The sequence below is a fragment of the Cnephaeus nilssonii genome (genome assembly GCF_951640355.1).
Source record: "Cnephaeus nilssonii genome assembly, chromosome: 15".
Classification (NCBI taxonomy): Eukaryota; Metazoa; Chordata; class Mammalia; order Chiroptera; family Vespertilionidae; genus Cnephaeus; species Cnephaeus nilssonii.
This window is the reverse complement of record NC_137086.1, coordinates 14,994,864-15,020,800: the sequence shown is the minus strand read 5'-3', so window position 1 is coordinate 15,020,800 and position 25,937 is coordinate 14,994,864. Positions and strand designations below refer to the sequence as shown.

General features: G+C 44.3%; 1 protein-coding gene across 1 annotated transcript; it reads left to right on the top strand.

The window, feature by feature from the left end:
* The first annotated feature begins 886 nt into the window (after positions 1-886).
* Positions 887-24,877, top strand: SRD5A2 (steroid 5 alpha-reductase 2). Its single transcript, XM_079791535.1, has 5 exons — positions 887-1,181; positions 17,593-17,756; positions 19,355-19,456; positions 22,411-22,561; positions 24,744-24,877. Exons 1-5 carry the CDS (start codon positions 904-906, stop codon positions 24,808-24,810), a joined length of 762 nt encoding a protein of 253 aa, XP_079647661.1. The 5' UTR covers positions 887-903; the 3' UTR covers positions 24,811-24,877.
* Positions 24,878-25,937: the final 1,060 nt, after the last annotated feature.

The following is a 25,937-nucleotide window of genomic DNA, read 5'->3' as shown; positions in this document are numbered from 1 at the left end:
CCGGCTCATCAGCTGGAGGACCTGGGAGAGGGCGCCTCTTGGGAGAAGTCCTAGATGTTGCCTGAACCTGGCCAGCTCCAGGAGTCCAGGGGCGCGCACGGGGAGGGGGGGGGGCAGGGGGCGGGGGGGGGGGGGGGCTCCAGAGAAACCCAAGGAGGAACTGGGTCTGGGAGAGGTTGGTACCTGACTGGGGGGCGTGGTGGCATAGAGGGGGCACTGATGCTGAGAGTGGCGAAGGAGCTCAACGTCCCAACTCGGAACGATGCTCAATGTCCGTCCGCTGCCGGGTGTGGGGCCCAGCGCGGGAAGAAGGAGGCAGGGTGGGGGGGCGGGGGAGAGGGCGGGCAGTGGAGGAGCGCAGGGAACCAGAGCGGCTGGGGAGACCCTGGCTCGGGGTGGTTCCAGGGTGGGGACTGCGTGGCTCCCGCGCACAGGTGCGCACAGAGCGGTGGGGTGGGGGTGGGGGCGCGGGAGAACGTTCCCCGCTGACCCGTTTCTGTGGTTTTCTCTCTTTTCCTAGTGCCCGAAGTTCTGGCTTCAGAGGTCGATGCGTGAGGAACAAGTCTAAGGGGGAGACCAGTGGCAGGCGAGGAAGAGAGAGGCCGCGTGGGTGGGGGCGCGGATCCCGGCTAGTCAGAGCCCCGGCCCCAGGACAGGTTTTGGCCCCACGAAAGCCTGGGTCCTGCCTCCCACCCTGGCCGCCTCCCGAAGCGCCAGCCCCTCGGAAGGGGCGCTGCTGCTGAGCAGAGACCGGCTGGCGCCCAGGTGGGAGGCAGAGGGGGGGGGGGGGAGCCCAGCTAAAGGGGCGGACGCAGAGGGGTGTCTCCCGCTCCATAAAGGGGCGGCGGGGGCCTCGCTCTCCTGGCGCCGGCAGCGGCCACTGGCGGGGAGCGCGGCGGCACGATGCCCGTGCACTGCCAGCAGAGCCCGGTGCTGGCGGGCAGCGCCGCGCTGGCGGCCTTGGGGGCGCTGGTGCTGTACCAGAGGGAGCCCTCCAGCTACGGGAAGTACACGGGGAGCCTGGCCGCGGCCCCCCACCTGCCCGCAGGCGCCGCCTGGTTCCTGCAGGAGCTGCCCTCCTTCGTGCTGCCGGTGGGGATGCTCGTCAGGCAGTCCCGCGCCCTCTCGGGTCCGCCTGCCGCGGTGCTCCTGGGCCTCTTTTGCGCGCATTACTTCCACAGGTAGCTTCCCCGCGGGTGGGCGGCGGTGCGAGGCCCGTCTCTGCACGTCCGGGCGCACAGCGCAGCGCTCACCCGGGACCGGGGGCGCGCGGCTGCCGCCGGGAGCGCAGAGCGGGCCGGCGGGGAGGGCGCACCTGTATGGGCCGGGGCTGCCCGCCGGACACCGGGCGAGTGGAGAAGCGGTCGCACTCGTCTTGGTTCCAGTCCCAATCCTCCGGCTGCTCCGGGGAAGGAGCTGGCACGGGGTGGGAGGGGAGCCGGAGAACTCCCGTCTGGGCAGAGCTGTTGACCTAGACCCTTCCCTCTCCAACTCCGCTAGGTCCGTGTTGCCTACCCCTCTGCTTTCTTTTCTCACCTTCCCTTTGCAGGACAGGGGCGGGCTGGTACAGGGGCCACGAGAGACTCTAAGTGTTGGCACCCCCAGAAGGAAACAGCTCAGAGGGATCGACCAACTCAATCTTTGCGGGTCTGAGGAGGGAGGGGGGCAGAGCCAGACCCGGACTTCAATGGCGGGAAAGAAAGCGGATGGGAACCCACTGGCCTGAGCGAGAGCCCCACTTTTCATGCTTCACCCAAGAGGGACCACCTTCCCCACCGGGCTAATCTGCCTTTCCAGTTCCCGCGGGGCATCAGTGTGAGTGGGTCTCATCCACGCCCATTGTAACCTTGGGAGACCTGCATTTATAGGCAAAGCAAGTGAGGCCGAGTAAGATGGAGGGACTGAATGGAGATGATACAGCTTTTGCCCAGCCAGATCCAATGTAAGCCTGAGCCACTCCGTGGTTCAAGACCTTTTCACCATGATATGTGGGCAGAGACTCTATGCAAGTAGAAAACAGAGTCCGTGGACAGAGAAAGGTTGCCAAACCAGGTCGAGAATTTGAATAGAAGCACAGCCTTATATTTGAGTGGAGAATTTCTAGGGCCCAAAGGTCAAGGAAATCTGGATTAGAAATCAGGGTAAAGGATGCCTCTGGGAGCTGAAAGGCACAATCCTCTCGCTCTTATAAGGCAAAAGTGATGCCCTGTTTCAGGAGGAGGAAGTGTAGAGAAACTAATTCCAACCTGTTTTTCCTTATAATCGTTTCTCACCCCTGGACCTCTTTTATTGGTCACGGTTTAATATTTATGCAATCTTAGCTGAATTCTCACTCTTTTAGAAAGAAATGTTGGCAAGCAATAAGAACCACAATTTCAGAAATGGGTGTCCTTTCCACAAGTATTTACTAAAAGCCTATTGGGAGCAAAGTGAAGGCCTAGTTATTAACCACTTTATTTTACCCAGATTTAGATATTTTAATTTGTACAGAAAGAGGGATGTTGGGTGTAGGGTATAAGAGACCAACTTTTGATTTCACTGTTTTTGGAACAGGCATTTGACAGAAAAAAATATGATTCTACCAGACAATTACTTTTATCTTCAAATTTACTACCGTCTGTTAGCACCATACGCAATATTTTATGAGATCTAATTTCTCTGTGTGGACATAGAATATGGAGAAGCCAAAATATCTGGTCAATGCCAATTTGAAAAATTAGTTAAACCAGCCATTGGAAGTTATTTGGTGGTTTCTTCTTTACATCCTCAGTTATAGGACTTCAGCTGGTCTTTGGGTGGTTCTCAGCGATGGTTGTTCTATAATTTAGTTGTAATTTTGATGTGATTATGGGAGAGGCGAACACAGACTTTTACCCACTCCACCATCTTGACTAGCAGTCCAGGCTTTTATTTTTCCTAGCAGAATTTTACACTTGTTATATTTACACTGGTTATATTGAACATATATGTACCGTATTTTCCGGCGTATAAGACGACTTTTTAACCCAGGAAAATCTTCTATACGCCCAGTCGTCTTATATACCGGAAAATACGGTATATGGGCTTTTTTCCTGCCTGACTACCTAAAATTTTATAGTAAGTATTTTCACGCATTATGGAGTCTTTGTGGGGGCTAAATGGCGGCTTGTGATTTTATCTCATGTAAGCATGATCATTTACCTATCATTAATTTATAGTTGGACATTCAGTTTCCCCCTTTTTTGATGTGGGTGGAGAGGAGGAGCTAGGCTAAATAAAGCTGTGGTGCACGTTTTTCCATCTACATCAATTTCAGAACTTAGGACTGTATTCCTAGTCAATACTCCCAGGGAGGTTCCAAGAGCACGTTTGCTTTGAGGCTCCAGGAGTCCTGTGGCTTGATGATGGTGCAGTAAGGAAAGAGCACCAGGCTGCCTTGGCTTCACCCTGGCCTGTGCAGAGCTTTTCACAGAGAGCACGATGGAGGGCCAAGGGCTCAGGAAGAAGGCTGGCTCAGGTGTGGCTTAGACTCTTTTGCAAAATATCCCCCGGGGATTGTTCAGAGCAGCTCTACGTCCAGTTGAATAGAGGTCAAAACTGTGGACTTTTCTCCATACAAGGGTGACACTAGAATGTAAGTTGCAAAAGGGAAAAGGATTTCTGTCTCATTTTTATTTAAAAAAAATATATTTTATTGATTTTTTTACAGAGAGGAAGGGAGAGGGATAGAGAGCTAGAAACATCGATGAGAGAGAAACATCGACCAGCTGCCTTCTGCACACTCCCTACCGGGGATGTGCCCGCAACCAAGGTACATGCCCTTGACCGGAATCGAACCTGGGACCTTTCAGTCCACAGGCCGATGCTCTATTCGCTGAGCCAAACCGGTTTCGGCATCTGACTCATTTTTTAATGGCTGTGTCTTCAGTGTACAGAAAAGGACTCACACGTAGCTGGCACTAAAATTTGTTGAATGCATGAATGATTTCTACTTCTGACATCAGTACAGGCAGAATTGTGGGGGAGCTAGCGACTGCTTAGACATCATTATTGCTGAGACGGCGTAAGCCAGGTCAACTCAGAGAATTCCCCTCCCTTTGGAATCTATGGATGTGGATGTTTGGATGGTTTAATCACGTGAAATGATTGCTGCATAAGCATGTTACCTAATCCCACTGTCGAGACTGTTTGAAGTTAAATTTATCTCACATCCTGTTGACCTTGACTTCAATCCTGGAATGATCCTTTGCCCAACACTCTCTGATGGACTTCATGTTCCCAAGCAGCCTTGGTGATCTATGCAATGGCTATCACATGTCCTATGCCTGTAGCAGCTGATGCCATGTTCCAGCTTTGGATGTGATCTTAGTATTTGGATAACACAAAGGTGAGTGTACTGTGACCTTCCACAGTGGAATGCACACATTAGAGTCTGTGTGAATTTAAAGAGATCTTTCCTGGGGCTTAGCTGCTAAGACAAATGACATTTTCTAACCAGCCAAAACATAAAGGATGGCTTCACATTTGATTTTTTAAAAATTATTTTAGTGGGAATTCATCCTTCATTATTTCAGATCTGCCTTTTGCTTTATCAGTCAGTCCATTCTCCAGCAGCGTGAATTCTTCCTCATCCTTCAAGACTCAGATCAGGCGCCACTTCCTCCAAGAAGCCTTCCCCGAGTCCCTTCTCTGTAAATCCAGGTGTGATGCGGTTCCTTGGGCTTTCGCAGCAGCCAGGGTGGCCTTGAAGGAAATTTCATCCTCGTCTGTCTAGCCTCTTCATTTTATAGAGGCAAAGCTCCAAGAGGTTTAGTCAGTTAGGGGCAAAGAGGGCCCTGGAACTTGAAACTCCTGATGTGCCCTGCCCGTGTTTCTACAATCCCATACGAGGCGCAGGTGTCTCAGGTACTCGGAAGTAATCAGCATCACGAAGGCCATTACTCATTGGCTGAGAATCAGAATGATGGTTGATGCCGACATTGGACATCATCTGGATACGTTTCTCCTCTTGCCCAGGCAGGATAAGCCACATGTTTGTGATCACTTAATCACGTGTTTAGGACATTCATGAGGGATAATTTGGATCAATTAAGATTAACTGGAGGGTTCTTTAGAATGGAGGGGGTGATGATGGTCAGCAAACTTTTTTTTTTTTTTCGTAAAAAGCCAAATAGTAACCACTTTAGGCTTCGTAGACATATAGTTTCTGTCGTAACTACTAAAATCTGCTGTGACAGCATGAAAGCAAAACAGGCCATTGTAAACAAATGGGTAGAGTTGTGTTCCAATAAAACTTGGTTTACAAAAACAGGCAGTATTTGGCCTGTGGGCCATATTTTGCCAGCCCTTCCTAAGAAAACCATAAATGACGTAGCTTTATATTCAGTGCCCTGCTAACTCTATAATGAAATTTTGTTATATTCTATAGCAAAGCAGTAAGCATGCTTTAAAGAATTTCTGTTACATTTAAGTAGGAATTAATTAGTAAACAGAATTTTCTGAGTATTCATGGGTTCCAAGCCCTTTATTTGAACCTTTATGGGGAACAGTAGGAGTCTAGGAGTTTACATTGTAAGTGGGTTGACATCATAAGCACATCTGACAAATCTAGAGCTGTGCTTGCCAAAAATGGAAATGAGCTTTAGCGATCTTGACCATTCACTTTTACCACATTGAAGAAATGATCAACTTTTTGTCCATTTGACTTTTAAAAATTTATTTATTTTAATGAGAATTCATCCTTTATTGAGGTGTTTTTTAAAAAAATTATCTTTATTGTTGAAAGTATCACAGATGTCCCATTTCCTCCCCTACTGACTTTTGGTTCATTTAAAATCTATGTCACTTAAAAAGAACAGACAAATTAAGTGCCCTGGAAGTACACAAATTGAGAAAGTAATGTGTACAAAGTCACGTGGTGAGAAAGGGGCAGAGTTCATAGGTCTCCTGATTCTTTATCAGAGTTTCACATGCTCAGAACTGTGCTAAGTCCTATGGGAAACACAAAAGCAATCCAATACCTGATGCTTATACTCCAGGAGGAAGGCAGGAAAGAACTATCCTGTGTGTCTGTCACTCTTTCTGGTGTGAAAGTTGGGTGGCAGCAATGTCTCACGCTGAGAGGCGCAGAAAAAGTAGGAAAAGGCAAATTGAGGGAGAGGTGAACCTAATGGGGACCATGGTCGTACCACCGAACATGCTGAGGTTTCTGGTGCCTGTCCGGGTGTGAGTGTGCGTAGAATAGAGGGCAGATGGGTAAGCGAGTTTTGAGGGAACCCAATAAACAGCATCCCTCTTCCCCACCCAAGTTCAGAATCAACAGTGAGATAGACCTAGGAGACAGATGGCCCCTTACTAGTGGTGAAGCTGGTTGGTGAGAATGTGGATTACATTGGGGATCATGTGGGTCTCCTAAACCCGTATCTCAAAAATACTCATCAATAACCATGCCTGAACAACTACAGGCTTTTCCCTGTTCAGAAGAGACAGCAGAGTGAGACAAGGGCTGAGCTGTACCTTTCAAATTTACCAATCATGTAATTCACTTCTCCTTCCCTGGGGAGGAATGGGTGAGGAACTGTGGAAAGGCCAAGAAGGATGCTTTAATGAAGAGCCCTCAGCAAGAAGGACGGGGGTGGGGGTGGCATGAATGTGTTCTGTTATCAGGTAGAATACAAAAGTTGTCTACTTACTGATTTTTGTCAGAGCCTGGCAACTTGGTCTGGCAACTCCCCATTCTGCTTTTTGACTCCCTGCCATGTATGGCAACAGGGACATCAAGTTATTTAAAAAGTTGCTATGCACAACCCAGGAGCCTTTAAAACCCTCTGAACTGAGGCCAACAGTGCAATTTGCCTTGCGGTTATGGAAGGGGGATAAGGGAAGGGGAAACCAATATTTATTGAGCTCTGGGTGTTCCAGAAATTACATTACGTGCTTTACATTGGTTATTTCATTTTAGTCCTCGAGACGATCACTATTATTAATCCTATTTCACAAGTGACTGCACTCTATCTGATGGTTGTGATTGGTGGGAGTGAGTGGGAGTGATGGGCAAGCACTTGAGCTGGTCCTCAAAGATGGTCTATTTCCAGAGTTGTGGGTGGGAATGTGATGTTCAGTCAGGAAAGGGGCCTGATTGGTGACCTCTGACTGAAAATTGCCCGCCATGTACTTTGTTTTTGAATTCCTCTCCTGTTTTTTTTTTTTTTTATACATTTTTATTGATTTCAGAGAGGAAGGGAGAGGGAGAGAGATAGAAACATCAATGATGAGAGAGAATCATTGATTGGCTGCCTCCTGCACGCCCCTCACTAGGGATCGAGCCCACAACCCAGGCATGTGCTCTTGACCGGAATCGAACCTGGGACCTTTCAGTCCGCAGGCCGATACTCTATCCACTGAGCCAAACCGGCCAGGGCTCCTCTCCTCTTTTTAATTTCCAAATATTGTTTGTATCTGTGCCACAAGATCCAATTCTACTATCCAAGCCTTAAATCAGGCTCTGGGTCATTTTCAGAATTCTTCCATCGTACTTGCTTCATGTTGTGAAGGCTGATCCTAGAAGTTACTGTGAAGAAAATGTGACAATTTGCTTTTGTCATTTTTCCCACCTGATGAAACATCCCAAGATCCATTTTTGTGTACAGTCTCTGACTTATCTCCTGCCTCTATCTGCCCTCTTTTACCAGTAGTGTATGCCCTCACTTCAGTCTTTCAGTGAATATTCTTTATTTGCCCAAAGTCACATATCTGATAAACACAGCTAAATACTAGAGAATTGGGTCCTTTTTTTCCTTATAGAGTTTTGAAAGTTTTTTTTATATATTCGACATAAAGGTCTTTTACCAGATATATGCTTTGAAAATATTTTCTTCAAATCTGTGTGGCTCATCTTTTTCATTCTCTTAACAGTGTCTTATGAAAAGCAGAAGTTTTAAGTTTTGATGAAGTCCAATTTTTCTATTTGTTTTTGTGCTTTTGGTATCATATCTAAGAAATCTTTGCCTAATCTGAGATCACAAGGGTTTTCTCTTCGGTGTCCTTATAGAAGATTTATAGTTTTAAGTTTTACATTTATGTCTATGATCCATCTTGAGTTAATTTTTAAATAGGATTAGAAGTATGAATCAGAGTTCTTTTTGGGGGCATATGGATAGCTCATTGTTCCCATAACATTTTTTGAAAATACTTTTCTTCCTCTAAAAAATTGCTCCTGCACCTCATGATATGAACAAATACTTCACCAAAGAAAACATGGGTGGCAAATAAGAACATTAAAAGATGCTCAACATCATTAGACATTAGCAAAATGCAAACCAGACCACAATGGGATAGCATTATGCAGCCACTAGAATGGCTAACATTAAGAAGACTGACCATACCAAGTGCTGATGAGGAGGTGGAGGATCTAGAACTCCTGATGCTCTATCCACTGAGCCAAGCTGGCTGGGGCTACCCATTATTCTTATATTGCTCTTTCCGATGGAGTCAAATAGTTCTTGTAGAGTTCTTTTATTTATTTTTTACTCTCAAGTCTCTCTCTTCTTCCATCTGTGTAATTTGTAGATTTCTATATTTGATATCACAAATTCTTTTCTCCACCTGGTCAACTCTATTTCTTAAGCTTACTAGTTCATCTCTCTTATTCAGTTCTTCAGTTACAGAATTTCTATTTGGTTCTTTTGTAGTTTCAATCTCTTTGGTAAACTACTTCTTATGTTCATTGATTTTATTTCTGAGTTCATTAAACTGCCTATATGTGTTTTCTTGTATCTTGAGGTTTTTTTCCCCCATAACTGCAATCATATTTTTTAAAATTTATTTTTATAGTTGAGAGTATTACAGATGTTCCCCATTCCCCCAATCCCCTTCAGGCTCCCATCTCAACCCACTAGGCCTTCGCTGCACTATTGTCTGTTTCCATGGGCTGTGCATATATGCATATAATTTCTTTGGTTAATCTCTTCCCATCCTTCCTCCCCTTCCCTCTGAGATCAGTCTGTTCCATGCTTCCATGTGTCTGAGCCTATTTTATTCATCAATTTATTTTGTTCATTAGATTCTACATATAAGTGAGATCATGTGATATTTGTCTTTCTCTGGCTTATTTCACTTAGCATAATAATCTCCAGGCCCATTCATGCTGTCTCAAAAGGTAAGAGATCCTTCTTTTTTTATAGCTGCATAGTATTCCATTGTGTAAATGTACCACAGCTTTTTTATCCACTCATCTATTGCTGGTCACTTGGACTGTTTATAGATCTAACCTATTGTAAATAGCACTGCTATAAAAATAGAAGTGCATATATTCTCCCTGATTGGTGTTTCAGGATTCTTAGGATATATTCCCAGATGTGGGATCACTAGGTCAAACGGCAGTTCATTTTGAACTCTCTGTCATTTAAATCACATATTTCCATGTCTTTAAGTTTCTTTTTGGAGAATTTCCATTTTCTTTCTGAGGTGCTTCGTTATCTTGGTTATTCGTGGTATTTGATGGATTCCTTCTCTGTTTAGGCATCTATGACAAACCGTGGGCTGCGGCACACTAGTATGCCACAGAATTTTTAAAACATGCAATACCTGACTATTTAGTGAGGGGCACTGACCTCTTTTTCCTTAGGTTGTCAAATAATAATAAAAAAAGACAACAGCCAACACAACAATAGCCTTCTGTTGTGAATGAATAAAAATTATACCCATTTTTTTTTGTCAGTTGGCAAAAAATGTACATTTTTTGGTGTGCCACAGAATTTTAGTATTTAGTTTTGTGCGCCATGAAATGAAAAAGGTTAAAAATCTCTGATCTATGGGAATGAAATCTGCTTTTTCCTTTGAGTGGCATTCTCTATTTAGCAGGTGGATAAGAAGTTTTTCTTTTGTTTTACTGTAGGTGGTGCTGAAGCGCAAGTCTTTTAATTAAGTTTGCACTCTGGCTTCTTGGATCTCTGTAGGGTAGTGGAAAATGCACTATTTCCCCTGGGGAGGAGGGGATCTCCACTATGTCTAGGTTGCCTCAGTCTCAAGGCACCACGGTGTGTAGGAATGTTGCAGCAATGGGATTTTGAGCTGGTGAAATCCCAATGCTGTCTGAAATCTCAGTGCTGTTCCAGGGGGAAAGTTCACATTGAATTTTTCCCATGGTACTACTTTTCTTTTTTAAAATATATTTTTATTGGCTTCAGAGAGGAAGGGAGAGAGAAAGAGAGAGAGAGAAACATCAATGATGAGAGAGAATCATTGACTGGCTGCCTCTTGCATGCCCGCCACTGGGGATGGAGCCCGCAATTCGGGCATGTGCCCTGATGTGGAATTGAATCGTGACCTTCTGGTCAATGCTCAACCTCTGAGCCATGCCGGCTGGGCCATTGATGCTACTTTTGATAGAAAATGGTTAACCATTTTATGGCTGAGAAAAAAAAGAATGTGGTTTTATTGAATTGAGCCTCTCTTCTACTAGATATGGCAATCTAATTTCTCTGTGTGGACTGCGCATTTGAAATCATCTGGGGGAAATGCACAGTGCCCTATACCTAAGGCTCTGATTAACTTGTCTTCAGTGTGTTTCCTCCTTTCAGTGTTCCTAGAGCCCTTCAGGTGATTTTATTATGCAGCTGGTAAGAACCTCTGAGGTAGACAAGTGCTCATGCAACTGATTCATTAAACAAACAAATAAACAAACAAACACTGTAACTATAGGAGAGCAAAATACTCAATAACATAAACCCTGGAACTAGCTTCCCCTGGACTTGAATCCCAGCTCTGATCTTTCCTAGCTGAATGACCTTAGGCTAAGTTACTATCACTGTGCCTCAGTTTCCTTATTTGTAAAACGGGAGCAATTAGAATACCTATCTCCTGGGGTTATTATAAATATTAAATGACTTTATATGTGCAAAATACTTAGAACATTACTTAGAACATAGTAGGCACTATAAAAATATTAGCAGTCTATGATCCTTTGCTGGTATTTCCTCAACTGGATGTCTGAACTGAAATTGGTTTCAATGGCCTAATATTACTCTAACAAGGTGTTTAGTTCCCTGTGGCTGCTGTAACACATGACCACACACTGGGTGGCTTAAAGTAACAGACAGTTTCCTCTCACCATTCTGGAGGCCAGAAGTCTGCAGCGTGTCAGTCAGGCTGTGCTTCCTTTGGAAGATCTACAGGAAAATTAATTCCCCGCCCCGTCAGCTTCATGTGGCTGTCAGCACTCCTTGTCTTGTCGTTGCTTCTCCGTACAGTCTTCCCACTGCTTTTCCCCTCTGGGTCTTTCTTCTTTTTCTATCCCCCTATTTTTTCCCCCGTTTCTTTTTTTCTGTCCCTTTATTGTTTAAGGATACATGTGATCTCATTTACACTCCATACAGATGATCCAGGATAGTTTCTTCTCAAGATCCTTAATTTAATCACATCTCTTGCCATATAAGATAATTTTAACTTTTTTGTTATAATAAAGTAATATTCAGAAGTTGTTTGAATTAGGGAGTGGGCATATCTTGTCTAAGGGCCACCATTCAACCCACTACACAAGGTCATGATGAAATGTAAGCAGATGGGATGCACCACTGATTCATTCTGTGTTTAGTCGTTTAGTCACCTTTGCAGTTGGCCTACACATCCCACTCTCTAATCTGTCCAAAACCATTATTTATAATGAGAGGTATGATCTGAGTATACAGACAAGTGAATGTTTATTGCCAGTGTTATTTCTTGGGAAGGACTCAGGGAAGTGGGCCAAGGGCTCAGAGGGCTGGTTGGCCTAAGGCCCTTTGGCATACGGAGAGGCTCCAACAAGGAAAGGCGTCTTGGTGGGTTCTGCTCCAAAGGGAATCATTTGGGGGAAACTCTATTTTATGGTTGAAGGCAACCTAAAACCTTCACAAATTCTGGCTTTAAATTTGGAAAAGTTTGGTGCTTATTTCAAAAGAGAACAGTGTGATGATGCATTAATTAGGACTCTCAGTTCCAAGTGACAAAAAAATCAATTCTGATAGCCTTAAGTAAAACCTGAACTTATTAACTCTCATAACTGGAAAATTCCAACTTCAGCTCCAGATTGCTGCTGTGGTTCCATAGATACCATCAGGACCTGGGTTCTCTCTTCAGCTCTTGGCTCTACTTCTTCTACTAGCTCTTATTCTCAGAAAGGCTGTCCTTTGGGGTGGCAAGACAACGGTAGAATCTAAGAGCTTATATCCTCTCAGATCCAAGGCATGTGGAAAAGAATAGTTCTATAAAAAATATAGACAAAAGCTTATTGGGATTTGTTGGGTCACATGCCCATCCTTGAAACAATCACTGTTCTAATTGGCTGAGGAGCATGGAGAGGATGAACCCTCTCATGGGCTAAGACTGGGTGAGGAGGTGGGTCCCTGGTGGAGAAACATGGTAGTTACCGTAAGAAGGAAGACTAAATGTTGGGTGGCAAATATAACAGATGACTACTATAGATGCAATAAGATCATTGGACTGAAATGACTGAAAACCAAACCTGTCTTCTCTTGAAGGGCATGTGGGACTTCCCCCCAGTTTTACACTTTTATTTCAGTTCTCATTTCCACTTGGAAATGAATTGTTTTGAAGCAGAGGACCCTCACATAAATCCCATCTTTGCTGCCCTTTGTAGCTAGCTGTGTGGCTTTAGAAAAATTATCACACCTCTGTGAGCTTCATATTCTTTACTGGTCCAGGTCTCTCTCTCTCTCTCTCTCTCTCTCTCTCTCTCTCTCTCTCTCTCACACACACACACACACACACACACCTCAGGATAGATGTCTTCTTATTAGGACCATCATCACTAGGATGCATAAATAGAATAGGCCTCCCTGAACACACTCTGATTGATATAAAAAATCCATTTTGCCCCTACAACTCTTTGTGTGTGGTCCTAAAACATATCTGAAACTCCTCCCGTTCAAGTGCTTCATTTGGTTCAAAGCAATGTGTTTCCAGGGAGCCAGGTAAAAATGCAAGTTGACCCCAAGAAGAGGCAACATGAAATCCTCCAGCATTGACTACTACTCACATGCCATCTTGGATGGGATGAGCCAGACAAAGTCATCTTGTGAGATGATTTTTATTGCCACATGCAAGCCAACCATCAAGACCTGCAGAAAAATGCTCTCTCCTTCCACATCTGTTAGGATTCTTCTTTTGTCACTCAGGCAGGGTCTTCATGTTCCCCAGGGATACCCAATGCCATAAGGAATATCTACATTGAAACATTATGTCTATATTTCTTCTTTCCCCAAGGGTCTCCAGTTGCAAGATGCCACGTCTCCTCCTTAATCACAATTCTCATTTTCACAGTGAAGTAGATATTAGGTAGGGGAGTGCCATCTGATCACTATTTGATTAAAATAACCATGGAAGGCATGAGTGAGTGACAGATTCAACTTTCTTTCAAGGAATAGCGTTTATCTTCAATCTTCTATTTTGGTGTAAGTGGTTTGTTGAGCAGGATTCTTTGGTCTCTTTCTAGTCTCCTAAGATCAGTTGCAGATGTATCCACAACAGGTGCTAACTCCACTTTTGAAATCTTATTGGCCATAGGTTTTAGCTATCACTTCGAAGATAATAGGAGGTAGAACTTCCTGAAGGATTGGGGAAAAGGAATGGTAGGTTTCCAGAAAAGAACTAGAATGATTTGAAGACTGGAAAAAGAAACTGTTTAGAGTGTGAACATCCATGTCTATGTCATGTATGACTGGGATCCTGAGAAAGTAGGAGAAAGAGGGAAGCAGGAGGAGCCACATTGGCCAGGGCTCTTCTTTCTAGAAGGTACTGATTTTTACATTTTAAGGTACTGATTTTTACATTTAAGTCTTTAATCCATTTTGACTTAAATTTTGTAAGTGGTGTAAGATAGGGGTCCGGTATCATACTTTTGGATGTGGATATCCAATTTTCCTAAATATTGATGAGACTATCTTTTCCTCTTTGAGTATTCTTGGACCCCTTATCTAATATTAGTTGACTGTATATGTGTGGGTTTATTTCTGGGTTCTTGATTCTGTTCCATTGGTTTATGTATCTGTGTTTATTCCAGTACCATACTGTTTTTTTTTTTATTACTATGACTTTGTAATATAGTCTGAAATAAGGAAGTGTGATGCCTCCAATTTTGTTCTTTCTTAGAATTTCTTTGGCTCTTCAGGGCATTTTGTAGTTTTATACAAATTTAGGATTGCTTTCTCTATTTCTATGAAAAATACCATTGGAATTTTGATAGCGATTGTATTGAATTTACAGATGCCTTTGGATATTATGTACAGTTTAACAATATTAAGTATTCTGATTTATGAACATGGGACATATTTCCTACAACATTATTGAACTAATTTATAGTTCTTATTTATTTGGCTCCATATCAACATTTGCTGGTGTTTGTGGGGTGGGGCCACAGTTTTTTTTTGGTGGCGTTTGACTGTAGTAGAGCAGCTATTTCCTTAAGTTCCATTGTGCTGGATTGCTCCTTTCCTGGTTGTTTGGATAGAGACCAGGATATCTTTAAACTGGATGTCTAATAGGAAGTTGGTCATATGAGTCTGAGTTCAAGGACTATAGCCATCCTGCCTGGAGACATAAATTTGGGAGTGGTCATTCTATAGATGATATTTAAAGATCTAATACTGGACGTGATTACATACACAGTGGCTATGAATAAAGAAGAAAAGAGCCCTGAGCCCTGGGGCATGCCAATATTTAGAGGCCAAGGGGGTGAAGAGAAACCAGCAAAGGAAAATGAAGAGAAATCAGCGAGGTCAGAGAAGAACCAAGGGAAAGTGTTGTGCTGGGAGCTGAATGAAGAAGTGTTTCCAGAGGATGGAATGATTACTTTGTCCAATAAGAAGAGAGCTGAAAATTGGCTCTTGGATTTGGAAATGTGGAAGTCTCTGGTGGTCTCGCCAAGATGAGTTTCTATATGGGGGAGGAAGGGAGGAAAGAAGAGGAGAGGACAGATGGTGAATATGGACAACTATTTGGGGGTGCTTGCTGTAAAGGAAAACAGAAAAGAGGGGTGGTAGTTGAAGGGGGAGGAAGGAGTATATAGTAATTAAATATATGTATAGAAACCTTGTATTTAGATATAGAACTTGAATTTATTTTGATTGACAATAAAGTCTAAAATTTCATATAGTGAAAAGTCTCCAATAAGCTTGGTAATCTTAGCAATAGCATTTATATTTGAAGAAGACTTAGTTGAATATGAATTAGTCTATGCAAGATGTATAATTTTAAAGGTTGTTTCTTTGGTTTAAATTGGATTTGCAATTTCAGTTAACCCTTTCCAATAAGAGTTCCCCCGAATGAATATTTACTTAGCAGTGATAGAAAATTTTATATTTACAGAGTACTTATCAGTCTCTGCATCAGAACAAACACAAAAGAATGGAAACTTACATGAGAAATGTAAGGGGGAAATAAAGTGAAGTGCTCTCAAATCAGGGATACTGAGTCTCAGGCCATGTGTGGGCCATGGGATCTGAAGGTGAAAGTCATCTGCAACCCTCCACAGCATTATTTCAGCTTCTTGGGGTGCTTGGCCCCTTCCCCTTCCTCATCATTGTTTTTATTGCTTTCTACATGGAAACATTTATTTTGAACTGCTTCTAGCTTTCCGACATCAAAATGATTTGGATCAGAAGAACTGTATTTGTTCTCCAGGACTCCTGCCTCTCCAGAGCCTTTTGTTGGTGCTGTGTTCACCAACCTCCTTTCCTTCTGCTGGGAGCTCCAGCTAGGCTACATTTGCCAGGCTCCCCTGTAGTTTGGTGGAGCCAAAGCAATGAGGATGGGAGTGATGGACACCACCTCCAGCCTGCAGCCTGGCCCTTTGGATGACCTTTACAGTCATCCAAGCTCTCTCCCTCCCGTGTCTGCTGGCTGGAGGAGGAAGATGCGCTGGAAGAGCCTGGCTCCGGGTTGCGGAGCAGAGCATCACCCCTGAGCAGGTTTGCACAGTGGCCTGAGCAAGAAATGAGCTTTTACATGTGGGATCTCTGAGACTTTGGAATTGTTTATTATAGTGGTGAGCCTGCGATCAATACATACTCCTTTGGTTGAGATGCGATAGTATTGACTTTGCATTCAGACTTAGGAGGTCCAGAGGATAGGGGTGGGAGGATACATGTTTAATTTGAAAGCATGGCTACATGCACTGTATCTTGGGCTTTCAAAAGGCAAGGACTTTGTCTTTGGGCTTAGTTGGGGGCAATTCATGTCTCCGAGAAAGAGATATTTAGTAAATTTACTAGGGAAAAAAGTAAATTGAATTCTTTTTTTCCTTTTAAAGATTTTTAAGAGAGAGAGAGAGAGAGAGAGAGAGGGAGAGAGAGAGAGAGAGAGAAACATTGGTGTGAGAGCAAAACATCAATCAGCGGTCTCCTGCATGCCCCTGACTGGCTATCAAACCGGCAACCTTTTGATGCACAGGAAGACACCCAACCAACTGAGCCATACTGGCCAGGGCAAGTTAGATTCTTATTGAACTTCTTACAACAAGATAACTCCAGATGTATCAAAGTTTTAAACATAAAACATTATTAAACTAATAGGAAAATTTGAGTTATAACAAATTGTGTTTGAGTGGATACACTCTAGAAACAACCAAAATATTCATCAAAGCAGAACAGATAAACCCATATGGTATATTCTTACATGAGAATAATATATAACAATAAAAAAATGAAGTATAGCTATACACAACAATATGTTTGAATATCAGAAACATAATGATGCATTAAATAACTAACCATGGTTTTCTAATCCAGTCATCTGCTGATGGGCACGTAGGCTGTTTCCAAATCTTAGCTATGGTGAATTGTGCCGCTATGAACATAGGGGTGTCTATTTCTTGACTTAGTGATTAAGTGTGCATTTATTTGATAGTGATTCATTAAACTATTCATATAGGTTTATGAGCTTTCCTGTTGTATTACACCATAGAGAAGAAAAATTATGAAGAGGATGTAATTTGATGTATAGGATTTAGCACACCTTGGGCAATATTTTATTTTGAGGTTATTTATATTTTTAGGTGCTTCTTCCTAGATTTCTCTAGATCCATAATTCTTAACATTTAGAGATGTTTCTCTTTGCTCAAGGGATTCTGTAGCCCCTTTATAGGTAATGCTATAATATCAGTAATGAAATCACGTAAGAGAGACATTATAGAAAGCCATATGGTCAAGTGGCTGCTATCAAAATGCCATTCCACTGGCAGATGGGGTAAGCCAGGCTATACCTTTCTTCCCATATCATCTGGATTTCACTTCTTGATTTATAGAAAGCATCAGCATCCAATCCTGGGCTCCTACGATTGAATTTACTAACTACTATATGGGCATGACATTTACCTTTCAGGATGGTTGTAAGAATAAAATAAGATAATAAATGGTGACTACAATGGCTTTTAATGAAACAAGACAAACAATATCATAAATACACGTTTTAGAGCCAGATCATGTTCTTTTGTTGCACAGATTTAAGGAAAAATGTTTTTAAAAAAATAGGTTTGATGTGATGATCTGCTTGAAACCCTTTCCTCTGTTGATATATATATTTTTAACAAGGGATCCTGACCTTTCTCCCCCTATGCCCCAGGACATTTGTTTACCCCTTCCTCATGAGAGGGAGGCCTTTCCCAGTCGCGGTGCTCTTCAAAGGCTTTGTCTTCTGTACGGGAAACGGACTCCTGCAAGGCTACTATCTGACTTACTGCGCTGAGTACCCTGCCGAGTGGTACACAGACATACGGTTTATCCTGGGTAAGTACGTCTGACCACTTTTCACCCAACACTGCTCCCCACCGTCTAACTCACCATCACCTCTGCCCACCCTATCACAGTAACCCCTCAAGGATTCCATTCTCCCCTCCTCTCACCCTTACCCTCATCTTTTCTCTCTATAGCAACCTGAGAGAGCTTTGAAAAACATCAAGTCATTCATTCCTTATCTCAGAACTCTCCAATGGCTTCAGGGTAAAATGCACATTCCTTACCACGGCCTATGAAACCCACGTGTCCTTGGTTCAGCCCCATTTCCCGACCTCATTTTCAGCCTCCATGCAGCTCATTGCTGTGCTGTGGCCTCAGTGGCCTTCCTGCTGAGCCTGAAATGGTCAAGCTTGTGCTGCTTCGGAGCTTTTCTGTGCAGACCACTCCCTCTGCCTGGAATACTCTGACCCTATATGTTCCCGAAGCTTGGTCCCTCACTTTATTTGGGTCTTTATCAATCTATGCCTCCTCTAATAGACTTTCCCTGACCAGCTATCTATAGTCGTAGAAAATGCTAATTATTGAATTTGTTTCATTATCTGCAAGAGGAACTAAAGGCCAGGAAGGTTCAACTGTTTATATGTTATTACTAGACGCCTGGTGCATGAAATTTGTGCACTGGAGGAGGGGTCCCTCAGCCCGGCCCGTCCCCTCTCACAGTCCAGGAGCCCTCAGGGGCGGGAGGTGACCCGGCAATCAGGGGAAGGTGACGCCCCCATCACACCTCTGCTGTAAACCTCAGCCGGGCCTGGTTACCTGAGACTTGGGTGGCCCTCGGTGGCTGGGCAGCCACCATCAGATGCTTGCCTGCACCTTGGGCCGGCCCTGGGTGGCTGGGGGGCTGAGGGGATTGGGGGACTCTGGAGGCAGGTGTGCGGAGCAGCCGCGCGCCTGTCGCCCCGGCGGGGCTGAGGGGACTGGGTGCCACCATCTTGTGGCTGTGGGCACCGCCATCTTTGAGGGTGTGACAGTCAATTAGCATATTCCCTCCTTATTGGCTGTGGGCACTGGCATTTTGCGAGGGCATGACAGTCAATTAGCATATTCCCTCTTTATTTGATAGGGTGGCTCAGACCAAAAATCTAGGGATTGCCCTCAATTCCTCTCTTTGTATCACATATCACATTCAGGCCATCAGCTTAGTACTGCTGCCTGTAGATCCAAAACGTGACAGTGGTGCTTACTTCAACCTGGTCCAAGCCACAGTACCTCATGCCTGGACTGCCACAGTGACCTTCAAACTAAACTGGCCTACAGTAACCCCTTGTCCACACAGCAGCCAGAGTGAACGTTTGAGAGTACAAACAACCAGAAGATCAGTTGTATGAATGCTGAAACGTGTGCACAATGGAGTATGCTAGAACCACAAAAACAAAGGAAAACAAACAGAAGCAAAAAAGATCTCTGTGTGCTTGTGTGGCGACAACTCTGTCCCTTTTTTGGTGGTGGTGGGGGGCGTATCTTAGTACTATTCTTAGAATTCGAAATTAAATGCCCTTTCCTTCATTTTCAGAAAAAAAAACTTGGCTTGTGCAAAATACATCAAAATCAGGATACATTTTTCACTTCCCTCTCTCTTCTTTGCCTAGGTGTTTTCTTATTTATTTTGGGAATGGGAATCAACATTCATAGTGACTATGTATTGCGCCAGCTCAGGAAGCCTGGAGAAGTCATCTATCAGATTCCACAAGGTAATGTCTCCCCTGCCCTCCAGATTCCCACTCCTCCTAGGGAGCCTGTCCCAGGAATTATGCGGTAACAAATGGAGAGGGTGCACGGACAATCCGGGACTTCTTGCCCCATCCCACCTCACCCCACAACACGTGCATTTCTGATCTGAACCCTGAAGTTCCAGAGAGGTACAAGAGTTCTTCAGAGAAACAGAACCAATACACTATAGGTATAAATATATAATCCTACATAATAAAATGGTAATATGTAAATTACCATCACTCCGCTACGCCCACGATTGGGCCAGCAGGAGGCGCAGGGGGCGGGACTCAGGGTGGCCGGGGTAGCTGATTGGGCCAGCAGGACGCTGAGCTCGCGGCGCCACTGGCGCCGCGAGCTCAGCGTCTGTGTCATGGCTGCCCCGGAGGCTTTCGGAAGGCCTGGTGCACCGGCGGACAGACAGCCAGCCGGCTCCCCCGCGATCAAAAGCCAAAGCGGGGGAGCTGTCTGTCTGTCTGCGCCAGCGCAAGGCCTTTCGAAAGCCTCCGCCGCGCTGGAGGCTTTCCGGAAGGCCTGGGGCACCGGCGGACAGACAGACAGCCGGCTCCCCCGCGATCAAAAGCCAAAGCGGGGGAGCTGTCTGTCTGTCTGCGCCGGCGCAAGGCCTTTCGAAAGCCTCCGCCGCGCTGGAGGCTTTCGGAAGGCCTGGGGCACCAGCGGACAGACAGCCAGCTGGTGCACCAGGTGCATGATTAAATCATGCACTGGGCCTCTAGTGTTTATTATAAGGAATTGACTTATATGATTATGGAGGCTGAGAGGGCCCAGGGTCTGCCTTCTGCAAGCTGGAGGCCCAGGAGAGCAGGAGGTATACATTCCAGCCAGAGTGCAGGGGAGGACAGACCTCCCAGCTCAGCTGGTCAGGCAGCATGATTCTCCCTGCTCAACCTTTTTTGTTCCATTCAGGCCCTCAGTGAATTGGACGAGGTCCACCCGCCATGGGGAGGGCAATCTGCTTACTCAGTCTATCAATTCACATATTAGTATCATCCAGAAACACCCTCCGGGACACACCCAGAATGTTTTACCAAATATCTGGGCACTCCATGGCCCATTCAAGTTGACACAAAAAATGAACTATCATGTGTACACAGAGTGTTGACACTTCCTAGGCAGCAAATAGAGCTGAATTATGCATGATCAGCAGCTCTGTCCTCTTCAATGAAGTCTCATTAGATTTATCTAATGAGTAGACAGGGGTAGCACTTGCATATTTCCTGCCACTTTTATACTCTCAAAGGTGTAGAGAATCATATATACTTAATTAAAAATTAGGATGAGATGTGTTACAAGTGCATTTTCAGAGATAAATTCCAATTGCTCCCGAGAAACCAGGGTGTGAGCTGACAAATATAAGCAGGTGGGAGTGAATCAATCCTGTAATCCTTCAATATTTATAGGGAGGTATTTGTGTGGGATAGTGGCTCCCATCATTTAAAAAATATATATATATTTTTATTGATTTCCGATAGGGAGAGGGAGAGAGAGATAGAAACATCAATGATGAGAGAGAATCATTGATCGGCTGCCTCCTGCACACCCTGCACTGGGGATGGAGCCCGCAACCCGGACATGTGCCCTTGACCGGAATCGAACCCGGGACCCTTCAGTCCGCAGGCCGATGCTCTATCCACTGAGCCAAACCAGCTAGGGCCCATCATTTTTTATGTAAATAGAACCCTTTATATTAAACCTTTTCCTGACTTATGATATGGTGATAATTATTAATTAATGATGTTATTAATAATGAATAATTATTTAGGATTAATATTCATTGATTAAGAAAATAATGACAATGCTACTATGAATTCAATAGCACATTTAAATGAATATGTGTTGCTGGCATCCTAACAGTATCTACATCAAACAAAAATAATAGGTTGAGATGTACCATTTGCTATCACAGACAATTTATGGCCTTTTTGCAATAGACCCGTGGTTCCTCCCGGGGCCTGGGGAATCACAGGCCGGAAACCGCTGATGCAATGTCAGCCTCAGGAAGGTAACTTGAAGGGGTTTCAATTTTTAAAGCTTCACTTAGTAACTAGACAAAGAAGAGCAGAGAGAGCTCTTAAAAGCTAGATTGCCAAGGGTAGTTTCCAACTATTGAATTACACCAGAGAATGATTTAAAAACAAATGTTCTTTATGCAACTATGGAAAGAAAGTACTTGTTTTAGGTGACACTTTGCCAGTTTAATGCGGGGCAGACATTTCGGGTGCAGATACATTTACTATGATTAGAAAGTGGCGATTTCTGGTATAGTTCTGGTATTAGAATACATACATGGTTGAATTAAAAAAAATAAACCTTAAAAAAATCAATTGCATCAGACCTCCCTGGCCTCCAGGAGGTCAGAGGCCTGCAGCTCCTACTCCCTCCTGTAAACTTGAACACAATGTACTGCTTTGGGAGGGCAAGGGCCAAAGGAGAATTGAATGGCTTCTCACATCATATTACTACTTCCACCGAGTCTGCTGTTTTCCCCTGTGACTGTGAATGTGAAATATGCTGACCCGCAGTGGGGTGTGCAGGGAAGGAGTGAGAAGGTGGCCTGGAATCGCTACTTAATAGAATGAAACAAAACCTGGACCTCCTGTCCCTCATCCTTGTCCTGTGGGGAGTCAGGGCTCCCACCAGCTAGGGCCCATCATTTTGAGATCTGGATGGAGCCAGATCTCAAGCAGCTGGGCCACTCCTCACGGTTGCAGGATGTTCTGAGGACAGCAGGCTGCCCTGGCTTTGTTGTCCTTTCTCCCCCAGTGGATTCCGGCAAGCCGTGATGACTGGGAAGGGAGTCCCCAGGCCCACGTTTGATCTAGCCACCCTTAAGCATTGTGGGGCAAAGCAGAGGGATTTTCATGTCACAGGGATCCAGCTCTGATGGTTGACTTTTTGATTCTTCTGCACGCAGGGGGCTTGTTCACGTACGTCTCTGGAGCCAATTTCCTTGGTGAGATCATCGAATGGATCGGCTATGCCCTGGCCACCTGGTCCCTCCCAGCACTTGCATTTGCATTTTTCTCACTTTGTTTCCTTGGGCTGCGAGCTTTGCACCACCATAGGTAAACTTGTCAACCCACAATGCGGTCCTCACATAGCTTTCCACTCCTAATGGGCTTTTAGCACGGAATCCTGGAGACGCCAGGATCATGTCCCCGAATCTCTGTAATACCAGGGCTTATTTGGGTACTCTCCTTCTTCCCCTGTCCTCACCCTCCATAAATCATAGCTAAGCCCATTGCTGGCTTCCTGGGAAGGTGGGTAAGCAATCACTCGTGTGGTGAAATTTCAGGACTGTTCTACCTATGGGAAATTCCAGCAAATTGCTGGGGTTTGCAACCTTCTCTCTCTGTACGTCTAGCGTTAGCCTAAAGCTTTCCGAACTCCCACCTCCCTCCCAGCCCTTGCACCTCAGGTGGGGTGGGGAGAGTTAAAAGTGTCACTGGCAGGGAAAGGGTAACATGCTAAGATGTTACCAGGTTTTAAATGCAAATTTCAGATTCTTTCTCTAAAATGGCTTTTGTACTTGGAGGAAAGAGAAAGCCTGTGACTTGTGTGTGTGTGTGTGTGTGTGTGTGTGTGTGTGTGAGAGAGAGAGAGAGAGAGAGAGAGAGAGAGAGAGAGAGAGAGAGAGAGAGAGAGAGAGAATTGAGAAGGAACGGAAACAGACCTGGAACCAGGACCCTGCCTAGACGTTTTAGTCCAGCTACTTAATTTCATAGTCTTGAAGGCTACACTAAGGATGTGTCCTTTTCCTCAGAGTGGAATTTATGCAGAGACCTGTCAGAAATGAATGAAACAATAGCTCTCCTCAAGACCTGCTCATGCCACCTCCTAGACTTGGGGAGTGGGTGGAGGGCAACAGAGGCTCCCCAGATGGTAACCATCCCCCCCCTCAGGGTCTGTTGCCCACCTGAGGCCAAGGGGATGTGGGGGGGGGAGAGGGTGTCAGTCAGTAGTCGGAGGGGCACTGAGAAGCATGGATTGAGTTGGGCTTGGTCAGGGGAAGGACAGCAATTATATCTGAGGGTTCCAGCTGTTGCAGCAACAAAATCTGAATTGAGCCCTTATGCTTTTATGCCAGCATCCCCAGAGGGAGGGCAAGCGGTGTCTTTCTTGCAGGGCTAACTGGGCTCTGCGTGAGGCCGCTCACCACACCTCTCCAGTCATAGCTCCAACATCCAGCCACCTCTGGGAGTGTATTGTTTCTATCTGTCCCTCAGTTCAAATTAAGGCACTTTAACAGAGTGTACCATGATTATAACCTGAGCGCTACCAGCTTCAAGAGGACAGCCAGGCCACTTAAGGGTAAAGCCTTTTTACAAGATGCGTCGGTCTCCTAGGGCTGCCAAAGCAGATGACCACAAACTGCGTGGCTTTAGTCTCTCAGAGTTTATTCTCGCTGTTATCAGTGGCAAATATGTTCTTCCATTCAGTGGGTTGTTGTTTTATTTTGTTGATGGTTTCCTCTGCTGTGCAAAAACTTTTTGGTTTGATGTTGTCCCATTTGTTTATTTTTTCTTTTGTTTCCATTGCCTGGGGAGGTATGTCAGAAAAAAATGTTACTAAGAGAAATGTCTGAGATTTTACTGCCTAATTTTTCTCCTACGAGTTTCATGGTTTTGAGTCTTACATTTAAGTCTTTAATCCATTCTAAGTTTATTCTTTTATATGGTATAAGAAAGTGGTCTAGTTTTATTTTTTTTGCATGTATCTGTCCAATTTTTCCAACACCATTTACTGAATAGACTATCTTTACCCCATTGTATATTCTTGCCTCCTTTGTCAAATATTAATTGGCCAAATAGGCATGGGTTTATTTCTGGGCTCTCTATTCTATTCCGTTGATCTATATGTCTGTTTTTATGTCAGTACCATGCTGCTTTGATTACTATGGCATTGTAGTATAGTTTGATATCAGGTAGGCATGATACCTCCAACTTTGGAGGTAAAAGACCTGTAATCGGAAAATTATAAGACACTGAAGAAAGAAACAGAAGAAGATACAAGTAAATGAAAGCATATACCATACTCATGATTAGGAAGAATTATTTCTCAGCACACGAAGCTTCAACATTGATAAGAGTAGGATGCAGGAGGGAGAAGATGGACCAATGGCCATCGGGAAGAGTTGGGCCCTGAATAAATGTAGGTTGATTTATAAGAAAGATTTCAGATACAGCAAACCTCAGCCGCTGACCACTGCTTGATTATATTTTTAATTATTTGTTTCTTGTCTTTTAGGTTCTACCTCAAGATCTTTGAGAACTACCCCAAATTTCGGAAAGCCCTCATTCCATTTATCTTTTAAAGAAACCAAATTAAAAAAGGAACAAAACTCCCACAATGTTGTTGAAAATCACCATGCTGCTTAACCCATAACCTTCAAGGTTCACATATCTATGATGTAATAGCTCGTATATATATATATATATATATATATATATATATATATATATATATATATATATATGATATACGTAATGGTAGGCCTTTTGAGCTCTTTCAACTGGAGCGTCTGCGTGATACCTTCTCCCGGGGCTCTTGATCCGGATCTCCTGTTGAAGCTTCAACCATGCCCTTCGCTATTCCTCCTAGAAAGTGCAAGGCGCCCCTATGTGTGTTTCTTTGTGTGATCCAAGTTCATGTGGCTTTATACCCCTTCTACATCAATGTAAGAAAGCTCTGCAGTCAAGAAAGTTTTGGGTTGAGGGCAGTGTTTATAGACTTAATTAAAGATGCTTATTCTACACCCACATGAATGAGAGATTTAAATTCTGAAGCTGCACGGCCCCTGAGCAAATCTGCCAAATGAAAACGCAGTCACACCTTCCTTTTCCTTAGTTAATTAGGAAAGATACGAGATGATTAGGCAGCCTTTTAACAGAGGAGCCCTCTCTTCCCATTGCTGCAAATGCAACCATCCCTTGACCCCATTTCAAATGTGTGCAATGTCTTAGTGCCTCTGTCTTCCTGAGGATTTCATTCCCTCTGTTAGAGGTCTCAGAGCCTAACACAGAGAATTGGTGTGGGTTTTCCCGATGGTTTCAATGATCACAAAGAAAAAGACATGGCAGGGGATGGCTCCTGAGAGCGTGCAGAAGAGTTTTAGAGTGGCTACTGCAAACCCTCCTATCCTTGGAAACCGGTGGAAATATCCAAATAATGAGTGAGCGTCAAGTAAGGAGACGACTAAGGACAGTTGCTGCTTGCCTCAATGAGGTGTCCACAGTGACAGTGAAGCAAATCGGAAGAACCCAGCAACTCTCATCTGGGTTTCTTCCCCACAGCTCCAGGACCTGATCTAGAAGGTGCATCTTGAACATCAGCCCTCAAAGGAGCCCAGAACAGAAGCTGAGAGCTGCAACCATAAGGAGGAATCGGGGCAGAAAGCCTGTTTTTTTGTTTGTTGTTGTTTTTTTTTTTTTTTTTGGGGGG